General features: G+C 38.5%; 1 protein-coding gene across 1 annotated transcript in view; it reads right to left on the bottom strand.

Annotated features, from left to right (window-relative positions):
* The window catches only part of LOC137136198 (uncharacterized), a 42,142-nt gene extending 25,543 nt beyond the window's left edge, over positions 1-16,599 (bottom strand). Inside the window, exons 1-7 of the mRNA XM_067521339.1 lie at positions 16,346-16,599; positions 14,973-15,036; positions 13,327-13,710; positions 11,789-11,963; positions 11,332-11,459; positions 7,361-7,654; positions 3,461-4,534 (exon numbers count right to left, since the gene is read on the bottom strand). Of these exons, the coding sequence (XP_067377440.1) occupies positions 3,461-4,534; positions 7,361-7,654; positions 11,332-11,459; positions 11,789-11,963; positions 13,327-13,710; positions 14,973-15,036; positions 16,346-16,378 (2,152 nt within the window). The 5' untranslated portion in view covers positions 16,379-16,599. The remainder of the gene's footprint in view (positions 1-3,460; positions 4,535-7,360; positions 7,655-11,331; positions 11,460-11,788; positions 11,964-13,326; positions 13,711-14,972; positions 15,037-16,345) is intronic.
* Between the last annotated feature and the right edge of the window lie 1,830 nt (positions 16,600-18,429).

Here is an 18,429-nt window from a genome sequence, read left to right as displayed (position 1 = left end):
AGTAAAGGATGATGCATTTAAAGAATTAAACATGTGGGTATCAAACATGTTAATTCATAAACAAAACATTAGGATTGTTCATAAAAAAAATTACAAAAACAATATGTCACAAAGTGGGAATAATAATTTGAATACCACCATGTTTCAGAAGTCATTATGTGCTGTATATTATCTAAATATAGGCCATGAAAATAAGAGAGGTCATCAGCTGCTCTTAAAGTCTGGTGTGTTGTCTTGTTGGAAATAATGTAATGGGAAAGCATAAGATTTATTGTGGTATTACCACATATACTGTAATGTTTTGGTTTTGGAGTGCTCAAATTAGCATTTTTATCACATATAGACTTTGTTTAAGCATAATGAAGAAGGCAGGAAGTGTAAGACACGTACAGTATCTGTATTTGTAAAACGTATTTTTATAGGCAGGAAGTGAGACGATAATTCATCTATTAAATTGACTGAAAAAAGAGGAAGCTGCTGTTTGTCTAAAACATTCCTGGGCAGCTGGTCCATTTGCCAAGGATGACGTAAATTCAGATAAAAATCTTAACAACAGAAATTGATACTATTCCATCAAGTTACACAAAACCCATTTATGTTATTAAAGCTGTTATAATAATACTCAAATTAGTGAACTAACACTAGTACCCTTTCAAGCTAAGAAAAGGACTTGAGTTCACAACCCTTTCTTACAGAATAAGAATTGTTGTGAAAAAAAAACTTTGTTGATCCCCACTGATTATAGACATAACATGATTAAAATAACACTTCACATAGTATATGAAGACTTGCACGGTCATCTGCACTGCTCTCTCTCTCTGCTCCACGCCTCCTTCCCTCTGTTTCCCACAAACACAGATTATTAGGTGCAACCAAGAACACCTGCAATAGTTTACAGTAGGTCTGCAGAATAACACCTGTTTAAAGCCAGTCATGGGAATTCAGGGCTTGGACTAATCGTACTGACCCACAAATAATTTATACTTATATAGATTATCTGTCTTTCTTTTGCACACTGATACACATGCCGGCCTCTTCCTTTAGTTCTCCTACAACTAACAACATCAGCTGGCTGTGTTGAATCTCCCAACTCACATTAAACATGAATGACCACATGAAAGTAGCCCACAGAGGCACTGGCCACCCTTGTCTTTATAATACGGTTGGGCACAGAAATACAGAGCTGGAGGTAATGTTACAAAAAAAACCATGTTCACCAATTTGTCGGAAGATGACCAGTGGCCAGTTAGTTTAGCTTAATATGAAAACTGGAAACAGGATCAAACATCTAACATCTAACATCTATGTTCAGTGGTTACAAAATGTGGAAGCCGGCACCGCTAAAGCTCACTAATTCACACACTTAACACATTTGTCTAATCTGCACAGAAAATGAGGCATTAAAACAACTAAATATTGTTACATTAGTTATTTGCCAAACAATTTCTTGGCCAGGATCAGTTACCAGGCAACTAGCACAGATTCCAAGAAGTAACTGCTTCCACCCAAAAGTACTTAAAGTACTTCAAAATAAAAAATAAATATTGATGTCATTAAGAGTCAGTCTAGCAAGCCATAGTGAACTAAAAGTGAGATATTCATGTGTCCTGTTGGTGGTTTTGTGAAATTGGTGGCTCACACGCAACAGAGTAATATTTACTATAACTCTTTATAAGTCAAATAAGCACTTGTTTAACAGCAAATTTAATTATCAAAAACATATGGGCACTGTTCACATTGCAAATACACTGACAGGTTTTGGGCAATGCAAAATATTCATTCAGTGATTCTTTTAACATTCTGATATTACTAAGTGCTTTGTTTCTGTGCAGTCAGACACATCTCCAACATGCTTCTTCCTGTGGCACAATATGTTCAGAGGTTTTCCCAGACACACTGGGAGGGCAGGAAGAAACATCAAGTGTCTTAGCTGAGTCACATCACATGATGTAGCAGTAAAAGTACCTATAATTACCTACTTTGGTCAGGCAGCCTCCAGCTGTGGCCTTCTCACAGAGAAGCGAGACTTTGCGTTAGTAATGACATCGCCTGTTAAAGTGGTGTCCAGTCTATGCTGAAGACACACATCTGTGCTTACTCAGGTAGACTGCCAACACACCCCTGTTACTGCCAGGTTGGCTGTCAAGAAGCTGGTACGTGCACACAAAAGAAGAGAAATCCTGCACACACAGCTACGTGTACACAGATATACAAATAATATCTACAGTACTGCACACTCACGAACATAAAAGCTATGTAGTGATTACTCTTGGCAACTAAACTGAGTACATGGCCTGTACACAGTGTTGGTAAATACAACAGCAGTGTGAGTGTGTATAAACTAGAGTGCAGATTGCTTCTCCCTCAGGCAGGCTTTGCACCTACCACGAAGCCAGATCAAATTCCAAAAACTGCCAAATGACCAATGCGTTTGTGTTCTCTTTCCTCCAACATGAGCTGCTCCTCAGGGACAAAGAATGAGTCACCATGGCAATGTCTGCAGCCCAGACAGGGAGCCAATTAAAGGAGTAAAAAATTATGCAGCTGCTGTTTCACTATGAGATCATGTGCTGCTAACATATGGCCTGAATGTGTATTTTAGAATTTCAACCAAAGTTATGTCTACAATAACATTAGTTGACATAACTTAGATGGGGAAATTTTACTCATCCCATAAGCAAGCACACTTACAGACTACACACAATAAACCTATCATAGAATGGTCCAGACATCAGAAAACTGTGAGGGCTTTTTTTTTTTGTCTTTTCTCTCTTTCTTTACTTTCTTCTATTGTTTGTACGTGTCAAAATTGTTATCAGCACATCCTAGCTGAAATGACTAAGGAAGTCCTAAGGCTAACCAATCCATCAGCAGCAGTGCAGACTGGGAAAACAATGAAACATGAGCCTGGGGAAGGCGGAAACGGATAAACTTAAAGTAAAGCAAAATATTTAGTCAGCTTGTAATCATGAATACCAGCATGCTATAACTGCTTGTGTATTACTGTATACAGTATGTGGATTACAACGTGACGAGCTAACCATGAAACCAACGTGCAAACATTGTTAGTTAACAATCTTTATGAGTAATAGTAAAATTGGACAGAGAAAAGGACAATCATGTAAATAAAACCAAGTCCAATAGTTCCAACAACTAAGACCCTATACTGTACATCGCCTAATATCCAATCCTTTACTATCAGCAGTAAAAATCAAACCTTTCTTCATTTCAGCACCCTGGACAGCATAGCCTCTACGGACAGCGAGCTTCAGAACAGCAAAATGATTATTATAAACCAGCCTAACACAATGCAGGGAAACAAGGTACCAGATTGCCAAATTAAAGTGAAGCAATGTTATTCCCTGTCCACACGAGCAAATCTGAACAGTATTTAAATTAGAATCATTCAAATTTTTTATACACACATGCAAAATGAAAACATACTGATTGCATGTCTTACCTGATATATTCTGCATGGTGGAGCTCACTTGGGTAGACGGATTAGTGTCCACTGTACCTGGAGAGGTGGTCGTATCAGTCACAGACAAAGCCATAGGCGTGGATGTAAAGTATTCTCTGCCAATCTCTTTCGATTTGTCATCCTCTGTCAGGATGTCACTGCTGTGCTCTGGCACCTGTGTGATGGACTCATCCAACACACTTGTTGATGATGCCACACCTTCGACTGATGTTTCTCCACTGGTAGCAGTTGCAGCTGTGAAAGTGGTCTGTTTATTGTTGATGGGAGCCAATGTTTCTAAATCCTCTGTTTGTTGTGTGGTTTGTGTCATCTCTGGTGGCGCTATGGTGGTGCCATCAGTAATATGATTGGTGTCTAATGGTCTGGATGAGAGCTCCTGTTGAGCCGACTGAGTGGGTGGCATTCCTTCAACATGAATATCAGTCTGGATCCCGTCAATATTTACATCGTAGTCTGGCAATGGCGTTGTTGAACGAAGCCCCATTGTTGAGAGTGTTGGCTCTGGGGAGCTGAACACTTCTTCACTAGTCAGTTCTGTCGAATCACTAGTAGTGAGGTCAGGGGTTATCTCTGTCATGTTCCCAGCACCTAGGAAAGTTTCTATGGTCTTCCGTTCAAGAAACATAGCCTCTGTGTTTACAGAGGTGTCTTGTATAGCAACATCGGGTTGGATTGTGCTGATCTTAATCACCAAGTTATCGTCTGGGTCTTCGAGAGGCTCAGGTACTAATTCTGTTGAATTGCTGTTTTCTGTTTGCTGGGGTTCTGAGTCAGTGTCCTCATGTTGTTCTTTGATAGTGGGTGCAACTGTGGTGATTAACTCTTCTTCTTGGCCTGATGGAGTGAGGCGCGGTGGAGTCATACTGGTAGAGAACATAGATGGAGAGTCTGTAAAGCCTTCTTCCTCCAGTCCAGTTTCAGATGTTGGGCTTAATGTAGCGGTTCTACTCTCCAGTAAAGGAATGGGGGTAGAGGAGCTGATGATGGTGGTAGTGGTGGTCTCTACCACAGACACATCTACAAAGGAAGTCTGGTTGATCACATTCCTCCATGCTATAAAATAAATAATAAAACGTGATTATTTTCAACTGTGAAAAACCATAAAAAAGAATTATTATAATGTCTTCTTTGTCAAAATATTGACTAACCAGCACTTTTTTCTATGGAGTATTGTATATTATACATGTTGACACCAAGCTGAGGTGTGAAACCAATATAAAACAGTTTAAATTAAAACCTCATTTGAACCAACGTTGCACCAATAGATGACATCACCCCTTATACTTTGCAAGTTATTGAAGCTGCCAACTTGTGAGACAAGTCATTTGAGTCAAGTAGCAGTCAAGGAGGAATATGCCGCAGCTGCAATAACAATGTCATGCATAACATAAAGTCCCCAGGGTTAAGTTTTCTAGTTAATTTATTGTGAAGGACTATTAATTTGTAATGTTTTTAACAAATAGCACTACCATTAATTAGTTAACACAATGAATTTCAAAAGAAACAGTGGAACCGATGTTAGTGCACATTGCAGAATTGCATTTTCTGAATCTGTTAGTAAGGTTAATCTTTTGATGCTGTATATATAAGTTTTTCTTTTGTATTTTATCCTAGTAGATTGTTTGTCATTTAAATCATTATGAAAGTGTTCTGTTTTCTGTGAATAACCACGTCCACTCCAAACATTTCCACGTCTGCCTGAAGCGATTCAAATAAAGTAATGAAGGGAATAAACAGCATATAAACTTTAAGGAGGTGTTGTGGTTTGTTAGATTTGCTCTGATTATTTTGTCCTCTATTGTAAACTGTTCCCAATCTCAACAATTTGTTTTATTGCTTTATTAGGTTGTGTCAGTAAACAGCTGTACATGATTTAATTTTTGTATCTTTAAGTAATGGCTCTTTAAGAATATCTAATTAACTTGTCTACTTACAGTATTCTTAGGGTTCCATTAATGTTTAATCCTTTTGTTTCTTTTGAATGCACCTCTTCCTCCCTGACCCTCTGTCCTTCCATGCTCTGTCATTCACTTACACCCATAAAAAACAGCAGTAATAGCTTTAGAAAGCTTTGCTTGGTGATGCATACAGCTTGTGTAAAGCCAGCTGGTGACCATTACATACTAGCCCTTTTTTTCTTCATGAAACTATCTGTGATGTAAGGTGTGACATATGTTTTTCCCCTAACGGGAAAAATTTGTCTTGCTCTCAGAGTAACTGCATTATCTCATATATGCATCAAGCTGTAACTGTGTTTTCTTCAGAGTTAGTCCAGACAATAATTATCCTCCTTTTCCCTGTTCAACTGCCTATTTTATCCCTGATTTTCAGTGTAGTCTATGCGACATAGGTTTAAAACATTTTTCTTTTTTTCAGATATTCTTAGGAGTGGGAAAGCAAGAAACAAAGCAGTGAGTACGACCAAACAAGTGCACTTAAAAGTCACTTAGACATGGGTGTTAATACAACATGAGTGAAAGAGCTGACATGAAACACACAGAGCAGGACATGAGGGCGGCCTGTTTGTGTGCCCTATGAACTCCGTGGGGGCTTATCACCATGAGAATTAGCAATGCTCGGGGGCAGTAAATGTCCAGGCATGGGGCAGCTTATCTGACCAACCTCTCATTTGTAAAGATAGAAAGGGCAGGTCAGGGGTCACCAAGGATGACTGAATTTAGAAGTCCGGCAGTAGCTTTCTCCATTATCAAAACGTCTGCTCTGATAAGTACAAGTGTGAATGACGGAAGACAAACTCTGACAGCGGAAATGAGAGGAGAAAGGTGAAATGGGCCTTAGATAGTGTGATTAAAAAGGCTGAAAGGTGTGGTATTGGATACTTCTCTAAATAGCTCAACATATTTCCTTTGGTTTTGCCCTGGGGAAACTGATTAGGTAAGAACACTCACACATTTTCAGGGCCTATTTCTGTTACATCCCAGTGAACCCTGAAGTGTTACTATTTATAAAGACTCATTACTATAGTCCCCATCCTTCCTGTGGTACTGTAAGTAATTATTAGAGTTTGCAAGAAGTAGTAATTTAAATTCATTCTTTAAATATAAATTACATTTATTTTTAATTTACATTTATTTATTACATTTTACAAATACATTTTCACACCTTCCAGAAATGTGAGGATTATTTGTTATGGTCTGTTTTGTAGTGATGGTTGTCAACCTGTTTGGTCTTATTATTATTGGTATTATTATTATTATCAAAAAAGTCAGGCAGGTACATATTGACTCTTTTACATCAACTGCAAATTTGTTTATGGTGCTGGAAATATTAAACACACACACACACACACATATATATATACAGACTGTTCACAAAGTTTACTACTTTGATTTTACTGTACACTTGCGTAATTTTGTTGATACAGAAATGGGTGGAAAACTAAAATGCAAGGTGCTGATGTCAACTGGACACTGCAAACTGCGAGACTAATCTGGCAAACAGCATGTTGTGTTTATATGTAAATTATTCCTTTGTTTTGCTCGTGATGTTGTCATCAATGCTATACAATAACAAAGCAAGGTACAAGAACACAAACTGAAAAAAACAATGAAGTAGATTGTAAAGACCTTAAAATGTTTGCTTGGCTCAGATGTGGGAATGTGAACACTGGTGCAAAGAAGCATAAAATCAAAGGGTGGAGAGCAGAAGTGAATACATGTAGGAGATGAGATCATAGCTCACTACAGTCCAGGCCTGGTTTTGACAGAGAATGGTCTGTGCTTTTAATCACTGTCTGTATTTTATAAACCAAAATATAAATATATACGCCATATGCCTCACACAACATTTGTTTTGCTTTGTTCTCTTGTTAGTGTGAAGTTACTTAAAAGTAACAAGAGCATTGGAGTCAATTTTTACCTTTAAAACAGTATGCTCCAACCTTCTTAGTTGGTTCCGGAAAGCCGGTTTGATTTCCGTATCGGTACATGGTCCTGACGCCGAGCAGGCCACCCCCACACTTCATTCTGGGCATTGCAACGGGGTGTCGTATACTGCCATCGGAGAGCCAGCCATAGTCACATTTGTCCAAGCCCTGTCGCCAGGCAGCATGAAGCTGGCCGGGAGTTGCCAACACAGCATTTCTCCTCTTACACTCTTCACGGGCCTCTTCAAAAGTCATCTTATGGGTTACAGGAGCATAGTAGACATCACCTTAAATGAAGATGGCAGAATGCATTGATACTCCTGACAGAATGACAGAATGCATGAAGAGCAAAACAAATCATCAGTGATCACAGCAACACAATCTGACCTTATATAACTAACAGATGGACAGTCATTTCACAACAGGGTAACAGATGGAGGAAGATTTCAGTAATAATAAAGTAATGGGTGTTATTATTTTTGTTAGAATAAAGTATTGGTGGGTTATAGTTCAGTAATACACATGGTAGTTTCTGTGCAATGCCTGTGACACAGAGCTGCAAAATACAAAACTACTTAATTTGATGGCACTATTAGGTTAAACCAACAACAACCAACAAAATGCAGAATTACCCGTTTTGACCTATGTCTGCAGTGAAAAATGTATGAAATAACAGCATAAGCCCACCCCTTTCAAGTTAAAGGTTGGTGAAAACATTCAAAGCACACATCAAAACCAGTTTTCCCAAAGGGGGATTTACTCACTTCAGTTCCATTCAGTGGATTTCCTATTCTATTCATTTATAGATTTGTTTGTACTGAGTTACTTGATTGAGTTATTTATTTGAGTTATTTTTTGATTATGACTCTACATTGGTGTGTCTCTGCATGATTGACAACATTGATTGACAGGCAAAGTGAGACATGCCAGAGGAGCAGAGCAATCAAAGCAGCATGTAAAGAGTTTTTTTTTTGCTGTTAGACTTTATTGTTCTGTATAACAATAAAGAAAAAAGGAGGGGAGTCGGGTTCCTGATGGACAAAGGTTTGAACGGTCATGAGAGTAACTTCGTCTGATTCACACTGTTAAGTGGAAATGTAGATAACCGTTTCAATGCATTTATCAATTTCAATGTGTACTTGTAATCTGTGGTTTTCAGCGGATAGATGAAAAACTAAAATGGAAATAGGCAATTTAGCATTTTTAATCTTTGTCCAGGTAGCAAATATAGATACATTTATTCTTAGAGTAAATAAAAAATTATAAAGCTATTGCTTTGGTAGAATATATATATATATATATATATATATACATATATATATATATATATATTACCAAACTATTAGGGGTGGCAAAGCAGGAACCCCCACCATTACCTTTTTTGCTTTACTAAGCTGTAAGGTAAAATGCTCTCTAAGTTTCATTTACTTATCATTATATTTATAACAGTCTCAAATTACAGATTTAAGACTATGCTGACCTTTTAGAAAAATCATGGTGCAAAAACCGGTGACAAAAATCAGAGCTGTGCAGGGAATGGACCCAAGACATCTCCCACCGATCGTATTTGGGACAACAGTAGCTCATTCATTGTTTTAAGCTTAGGTGGGATAGCAATGCAGACAATGTCCCTGGCCTGTCAATGAACGTGTCTGTACTTCCCTTGGGGGTGAATGAACTAATTTACACCTTCTGTGCTTTCTTCCTTCATGTTGTTCATGTGCAGGTATTGCTTGAAAAGTATCTAATTGAGGATACCAGAAGAGTACACCAGAAAGGTTATTGCATAAATAAAAGACCACAGAAAAACAAAATCCTAATTGAAACCAAACATTACAGGAAAACATGACTGAGTGGCTACATGTTTTCAGTTAGTCAAGGGCGTAACCTTTTATATTACCCATGCTGGTTGAATCCCATTGATTTACAATAGCATTGAGATTAGATGCTTTTCACCCAGGAACGTGTGCCCTCTTAAAAATCAGATAAGACACATAAAATGCTACACACTTATTCACTCTACAACAACCAAAACTTAAGTATGTTACATTCTACCTATATATTTTTGCCTGTTAAATAAGATTTTTAGCAAAACTGTATATAGCCCCAATTTAAAAAAAGTTGGGACCATAAATAAAGAATGCAATGATCCACAAATGTCATCAACCCATGTTTTATTCACAATAGAACATACAACATATCAGATGTTGAAACTGAGGGATTTAATGGAAAATATTAGCTCATTGTGAATTTGATGGCATCAACACCTCAAAGTTGGAACAGGGGCAACAAAAGCTGGAAAAGTAATTGCTACAAATCCAAAACAATTGGAGGAGCATATGACAACTAATTAGGTTAATTGGCAACAGTCAGTAACATGGCTGGATATAAAAGGAGCTCAGGAACACTTCCAGAAATCACTGTCTGTGAACACAGTTTGCCATGTGATTCACAAATGTAAGTTAAAGCTGTATCATGCAAAGAACAAGCCATATGTGAACACAATCCAGAAAAGCCACCATGTTCTCTGCACAAAAGCTCATTTAAAATGGTCTGAGGCAAAATGTAAAACTATATTGTGGGCACATGAATCAAAATTTGAAATTCTTTTTGGAAACGATGGACACCATGTCCTGCAGACTAAAGAAGAGAGGGACCATCCAGCTTGTTATCAGCGGACAGTTAATGTTAATGTTCCTCTCATGAGTTCCGGCAACAGGACTCCTCACTTTCCAGACATTTATAGACAGTTGTTAAAAGAGGAGAGGATTATACACAATGAAAACTTTGCCCTGTTCCAACATTTTTGAGATATGTTGCTGCCATCAAATTCAAAATGAGCAAATTTTTCCTTGAAATTTTAAAACGTCTTGGTATCAACATTGATATGTTGTTTATGTTCTATTGTGAATAAAATATGGGTTGATGAGATTTGCAAATCACTGCAACTGAGGTTGTAGATAACAAAAAGCTTAAAGTGAAGCCAGAAGGTATTCACCGCACTTAAATTTTTACAGACTTATTCCAAAATAAATGAAATTCATTATTTTCCTTAAAAGACAATAAGCCAAATTGTCTCAATCTGTATGTTATGGGAACTAGGCATTTTTAAAATTTATTGATAGCATTAGCCAATTTCATTGAACTTCATGTCACATCATGTCAGTCAACATGTTCATTATCTAGATCATATAAAAGCAAAAACAACTGAGACAATGTCAATAAATATTATAATACTAATATTAAGGGCATTGTGTTCTGCCAACAATCTAAAACACATACTGATGTATCCACAATGTCCTCATATCTTTAAACTATCTAATAAAGGCTGGCTGACATCACTGCCTGACACCACTGCCTATGTCTGACAAATGTCACAATCCTGACTAATGGTTATTTAATCACAATTAAAGGTTTGCAAAGGGTGCCAAAAATGAGCTTCTATTATGTGCTGTAACAGTGCTGTACTGTACAAATCCCAACTACAGAAGGCTGACTGGCGGATAGCAGTGTCAAGAGGGATGCTAAACCTCATAAGTCAAGTTGAGTCCATCAGCACTAACAGTCTGGATAATGAACAGACAGAAAAAGAGAGTTGGCTGAGCAGTGAAGACTTCCAATGCACAGTGCCAAAGACATTTAAAACTTCCATTATCACATTTTGTCAAAAACCATTATGATAGAGAACAAATTTGGATCTCTCCTTTAGAGTCACATAATTAGGAGCTAGCCCAAACTTCCCCTTTACAATGTGGAATTGTTTGGCATGAAAGAAATTATGAAAAGGTCACATACTGTCACCAATAATGAATTCAAACAAAATAATATGTGTTTTTCCACAGTGGTCTGACTAGCTATGAAAGAAATTTGCTTTGGCATTGTGATAATTTGGAGGTTTTGTCATTTTAGCCCATTTAAGTTTTTTTTTTAGAATTTAAAAAGCTCAAATAAGTAGCTGACTTACCATAAAGGTTGTCTACATAACAGTATACATCATAGGTCTCTGTAGGATTCCTTAGTCCATATGACCTAACACCAGGTTTACTGTGTAAGTTGCCATAGCAGCCCTCCCTCGGCTTTGTAATGGGGTATCTGTACAAACAGAGAAGCAAAGATCGATTATAAAACATAGGTCACATCATCTTGTTTGTGCGCAAAAATATTTAAAATTGCTCAAAAATGCATTCCATCACACAGTATATGATCAAATAGCTATGTTGTGCAAGAAAACAACTATGACATTCTCTGTACATTGAATTTTTTGGCAGCTCTAATCCAGAGTGAGGGCAATTCGATGTTCAGTGTCTCGCCCATGTCCGAGGACAATTTGACATATGGCCAGGAATATTAAGGAATCAAATCATTCCTCCCATGCTGCCTCTCATGTGCCTCCCTTCCATAGAATAAAAAATGGAACTAACCTCACTGTCTGGTCAGCAATCCAGCCGGCATCACATTGATCAAAGCCATCCTCATAGGCTGCTTTCAATTGCTCATATGTAGCAATGGCTGCACCAATATTTTCACAAGTTTGGACAGCCTTTTTATAATCCAGTGTATACCTGCTGGTGTTTGCTCGGTAGTGAAAGACGACACCTGGAAATATATTGCAATACAAAACAGAAAACATAATGAGTATTTATATAGAAACACCGACATAATGATCTGGAGTTCATGAGCATAATTTTGGTGTCATAAATCACGGCAAATGTCATATAAAGCCACACCATGGGTGAAATATTTGAGTCTCTCAGCTTTTTTGGAAAGGAGCGACTTTACAATAAACCAAGAGGATGAGCAGAATCCTTATGTGCAGTTCACCACAAATGAACAAGATAACTGCAGATGATGCCACGGCCCTGAAATCCCCATATTTGTGGACAGTAAACAGATGCAGAAGATATGATTGATAGTCCTAATTAAAATTGCAGATAGTTGGAAAAGAGGTTGTGCAGATTGTTAACCAGTGAAAACCAAAACTATCCCAGTATCCCCCCACTCCACCCATGTTTTTTACATCCTCAAAACATGAGTTATATCTCCCAGAATACTGCTCGTGTGAGAAAATGTAAAATACATATAATGACACTGAGAACTGGCAATCTCCCCAAAGGAGACTGTAGAGAATGTAAAGTTATGTCATGCTGTATCAACTGCTGAGGGTTGGGGGCACCATCTTGTGAGGTGCTATATGTGCTCAGCCTGCTATGGTTTAATTTTGATGGAGATGAGGGAAAGTCAAGCCAGCACTTCTCTTCTGGCCTACTGTGGCAGCAGCACTAATCGACCATGCCAGTGCTTTTCAGAATCATTACAAAAGTCAAAACACAGCCTCCAGCTCACCAAGAAAAAGGCGTGGGGATCCTCACCACATTTCACATGAAAAACAAAACTTCAACACGTTTTATGACATCAACGTCACATTCTAATCTAGCTCTTGGCTTGGTGGAGATGCTATCTTTACTCAGTAAAGGCAAACTAAAAAGACTTGGTAACACCCACTGTGTGACCCAGCAAAAGAAAAATCCCATCTGACAAGGTGGCACCCACGATGGCGGGGATGGATGTGGTTATGTAGATTTTGCTTTGGGAACACCAGCATTTGGAATGTCATCCACATTTCGGCTCAAATAGCTGATTGGTTTAGATGGATGAACACTGCAGCTGTACTTGGCATGGACAGGGACTCAGAGTCTCATCTTATCCTCTAAAATAAGAACAACTGAAAACTGTGGTTACTGGTGTAACTACTGGGTAGCTGCTGCTATCAAAGTAAGCAGAAGGGCGCCCATAGTTCTCTCATACTGTTTACATTTCTATCACCACTTGTATTGCATTTCACTATTATTAAACCCTTGCAGCAACCCCCTCTACATTCAGATACTATGTTGGGGAAATTATTTTAGAATCTCTTGTTGAGTTCCAATGTGCTGTGGGAAGGATATCATGAATCTCTTACCATTGACATTGAGGTTAACTGTATCCTGCGTGTCTGCAATGCCATACATGACCTCACAACGATATGTTCCTGCATCACTGGCAAGCAGCTTGACCATTGTCAGAGAAGCATCACCAACATCTTCAGGGTGACTGGGTACTGATACACGGTTCCTGTAGATGGACCCTATCTTGATGACCCCATTTTGTGCCACCAGCACTGTGGATTGTACTTCTCCATTTATTTTGGTCCATTTGATCCGCAGGTAATCTCTGTTATAAATGATTGTGCCATTGGGATTTATGATGGGTGCTGAGGTTGGGATGATGGAGAAGAAGCAGGGAAGATTTACCTTCCCTGAGAGAGAACCAGTGACTGGTCTGATCATGGATAATGTGTTGAAGGCTGAAAGACAGAATGCCAAAGGGTTAAACGGTGCTTCAGTTTATTTGAATTAATTTACTACTATGCTATGCTATGTATTTTAAGCTATCAGTGATGCTTTGGCTTCCTTTTACTTTCACTGCCCAACATATTGACATTGGCATGGTGTGACCAACTACACTTAGTCTAATAAAAGACAAAAAACATATAGAGAGAGGGAGAGAAGGAGAACATGCATCATGGCCTGAAAATGGGTCTTGGAAAGTAAAACCTCATCTTTAAAGGAACACATTCAACTCCAAGAGTAGTGTGTTTGCAGCATGGTTGCATGAAGTTAAAGATAATTGGTTAAATAGGATCAGATCCCTTCATCTTAGGCACAGTTCTGTGGAAGTTAGTTTTTCCCTTATAAATAATTGCTCCTTCACCTACAGGAGGACTAACTAATGATGACAGGTAGACCCCCATATAAAACATGAAATGTCATCAGCATGCTGCACAGTGGACGTTAATATGGATTTCTCGCTGCAACTCTCACAACATCCTACAGACCAACAGTTACTATGTTTAACACCCTCCCACCTAAGTGTCTTCTACGTTGAAAGGAAGCGCTCGTACCTCAGTCTCACTCCATCTCTATAAAGGATACAGCAAAGTAAACGGGATGGCAGAAAAACATGAAGGGGAATAAGCTGAATCAAACTTGGGAGAGGAACAAGATTTTTTTCTTTTCTTTCATTTATTAGGGGGCTATGGTGTGGAGAATGCTCTGGCAACAATGGTGTGAGCGCCCCAGAGGCATAAGTGTGTGTGCTTTAACAGGGGGCCTGAGGGGTTAGGCCAGGGTTTTTTTCTAGATGGGAGCAGAGTCCAATTGAAAGGTGTCCATCCATATCCAGACGCAGAGGCAGGCACAAGAGTCCAACAGAGCCTGGGAGTCTGAGGTCTCTGAGATGTAAAGCTCTGTGGCTGTTTCACCACCAACTCTGAGCAAAGTCTTGCAGATTTCACAGAAAGAAAATCAGAGTGTGTGTGTAACATAATGATGCAACAGTGTTTGCTCCAGATACAATGTTGAGTACGGGTGCCCATTAAATGTGACTATGTCAATTTGTTAAAACACACAGTGGTGAAAAGAGAAAGAGAAGGAGTGAGGGGTGAGAGAAGGACAAAGATGAACACAAGAATGGAGGTGGAGAGAAGGGAAGAGATAGAGAGAGTGAGATAAAAGGTAAGAGTAGTGACTGAGAAGGAGTGAAATGCATTGCTCATTCAAAACGTACCTGTTGCTGATACAACTTCGCAGAGACAGTATAACCACAGGATAAGCTTAATGTTTAGTATCATCTGTGGGAAAAGTCATAAAGTGTTTTAAGAAACAACACATTCATTAGCATTATACTTTATTGTGTTTTATTGAGTTTTGTTATTGCATCCACATTTTTTGTTTTTCCACAAACAAGTGGAAGAACTCCAAAACATAAATCATGACATTAATGAGTCTTTAAATCTGTATACTAAAATACTCTTTCTAAAAAATTTACCACTATAAATCTAATTTAAATTGCATTCTGTGAGACAATGCATTGATTCTTCTATTCAAAAGGTGGTGATTCTTTAAAAAGCCAATTTTATTCATTTGTTTCTGTAAGATATGGTGTTTGGAGGCAAACGTGATATTTTATGACCCTGGGTCATTTGTGGGTGGCCAGGCTGAAAGGTAAAACTTCTTGTGGGGTCTAACAGTAAGACAGGCAGACAGCAATGTAGCCACTGCAACATTTGCACCCCACTGTATAAACACAGCTGATGGGCTTCAGTAGGACCTAAAAACTGCTATTCTCTACAAAAACAATCACTATGTATGAAAACCTAGCAATGGAAAAAGAAGATCATCTAAAATATTTTAAGGGTGGCTGGACTATTGTCTATGATTGCAACTAATTCCAGCGTTTTAATATAGTCTGTCCCGACTCAGACCCACCCGAATGGAAACAAAATTAAATGAGAGCAAAAATTCCAGATTTGATTAATTTACAGTTCCAACTGCACATGTGCTTCCCCTTTATGTAAAATATTTGTTTATTGTTTGAAATTATCGAGTTGCATAAAGTTTTCTAGGAAATGGAAAGGGAGCTCAGTTCTAGAGCATCATGGTTGCAGATTTTTGGAATCGTTTTAGAGCCATTTCTATAATGATTTATTTTTCCCTCCCAGAAACACCTGTTGCTGGATAGTTTGCAAAAACCATTTCAGGATAGCATTAGTCTAATCTCAAATCGCAATCTTTTGATTTGTTTAAAATAAATAATTAAAGAACGCGAAGTAATCTACTGTTGGTAGAGCTGAATTTGGACATTCACTTGCATCACTCAATAGTGGAGGTTATCTAAGGACAACGAGGCATCACTGGGTTTGTGTTAAATCATTTGTAGACTGAAAATTAAATTAAATCTAAATAGATTTGCTCTAGTTCATATGAACTAGAGCAAATCTATTTAGAAGATATATAAAAGATATTTTATAGATAAGACTATATATTTTATAGATAAGACTAAATCAACAAGTTCATTATAAGTCTCTTTAGGAACCCTCTCTGGGGTTGGAGCAATAGTCTCAAATGATCATTAGGTTGAAATATAATGGAAATACTTACGATTATCGGTGTGTTATTCCATGAAAAGTACATATATCGACATATGTTCTTAAATAGAGATAGTTCCAGTGCGCAGCATCCGTGCGTAAAATGTACCCAGAAAAGTCCAATTCAAATCGGAGCAACTGCACTTATCTTCCCCGTGCGCCTTTCTCTTCTCCTTGATTCTCCAAAGTTACAGGGATGATCCTGGTTCTGGACGGAGCGAAGGAAAACCGTGAAGTGCTTGCATCCACAAAGTTCAATTTTGCCTAACGCACGCTGTTATTTCGTCAGTGGTAGAGAGGAGGGGCACAGTGCCCATATTAAAGTGAATGAGATAACTTGAAGAGGAGGGGAAAACTTAATTTGGCCCTGTGCCTAAGAGGTAGCTCACATCCCTCTACAATCACACTGTGCCGACATCACGTTTTCTGTCCTCCTGTAGGTATTTGTGTGATTATCGAGTGAGCGCATCCTTACATCGCACGGCCATATATGATCTGTTTTGCTTAAAAGCAATCTTATTTCACACTAAACTACATATAAAAATGGATTATATGTTTGCAACGAATAATCAGTTAACACTGTTGCCATCTGTAAAGCGCACCAGTGATCAGTGGTGTAGACATATCTCTGACTGAAATTCAGTCACAATCCACTGTCTGTTCCAAGAGGGCATTTCTGTCAGTTCTGTGGGGAGGATCTTTCCATCCAACCTACCGACTTATTTTAGACATGTCCCTGGGATGCGCACAATAAACTACACTGCAAATAGCCTAAGTGAATTTGGGATGAGTTCAATAGTTACATAGATTTTAACTGTGGTGTTTTAAGAAGAAACAGTGTCTCCAAAAATGAATTTTAAGTGGAAATGGGGTTTCTCCGATTTTCAACTACTGTCTGACCGAAGTAACTGTAGTTAACAGCGGCTCTTCCACATGGGGGAGAGGCTGGACCACCGCTTATCAACTCATGCCTAATGATTACTATGATTGGCTACTGCTAAATAGGTAGGAGGGCTTAGCTGAGTGAGCTGCGTAGCTCTGTCTGTGGTTGGTTTGTGTGTGTGTGTGTATGTGTGTGTGTGTGTGGTGGTAGGTAAACATCTGTCTGGCAGTGATTATAACTCCCATTGGTGTGGGATAAGATGTGTGTCTTCCGGTTGTTCGTGACAGATCTGCAAATAACTTCATACTTGCAAAGACTTCACTTAACAACTAGACAAAACAGCATTTCTGTAAGAAGACTGCATATAAAAAGGCTTGAGCCACGTGTTGATATGGCTTTGAGTACTGGTATGGTGTAAGATTGTTTTAGACAGATGGACTTGTCAATAAAAACTCATCAGGTTTGGTACTGCAATAGATTGTTCAAAAATAATAATAATAATAAAATAATTGTTCAAAATCATGGTGTGGCCTTCTGAAGCCAGCTGACAGCCAGAGCAGACAATAAGAGACTGTCCCTGAAAGCCTGATGCCCCTATTAAAAAGTCATACCTGTGTGCATTGTAATCAACTCAGGGCTCAGCAATAGTTGCCCACAGAACATCTTTTCTCTGCAAAGTTGGACTGGTCTGGACAGCCAGACTCTAAGAGAGAGAAGGGATGAGAGAAGATGAGATACAGCAAAGGAAGGTGGGAGTAACAGCTTGTCAATTATCAGATAAGTTCCTAACTCACATGTACAGCCTGCCACATTCTTCAGCATTAAGTTTGTAATTAAACAATTAACGTAGAGTAATCCAAAAAATTCATTCTCAGACATAACAAAGGAGCATCAATACAAGATTTTGCTACAGACAGACTGCGTTTGCATACTACAGCTTAATCAAAAAACCTGAGACAGACAAGATTCTGGGTGGAATCTGTCACCTGACTCCAGCAGAATAAACGCTCACTCAGTTTTAGAGTGCTAGGAATCATTTAATCATCTATTTAAACATGCATGATCTATGGGATTTGGGAAGGCCAAATGAAAATTCTTCAACTCCCAATGGAAAACTTCCAAAAGGAGTCACACTTCTCACTTTAACCACAGACGCAATTAGTGTGTGAGACAGTGTGAGACAGTCATTAGCTCAGACAATTAGGCCTAGAGGA

Source organism: Channa argus, chromosome 11, assembly GCF_033026475.1.
Source record: "Channa argus isolate prfri chromosome 11, Channa argus male v1.0, whole genome shotgun sequence".
Lineage (NCBI taxonomy): Eukaryota > Metazoa > Chordata > Actinopteri > Anabantiformes > Channidae > Channa > Channa argus.
This window is presented reverse-complemented; position numbering and strand designations above follow the sequence as displayed.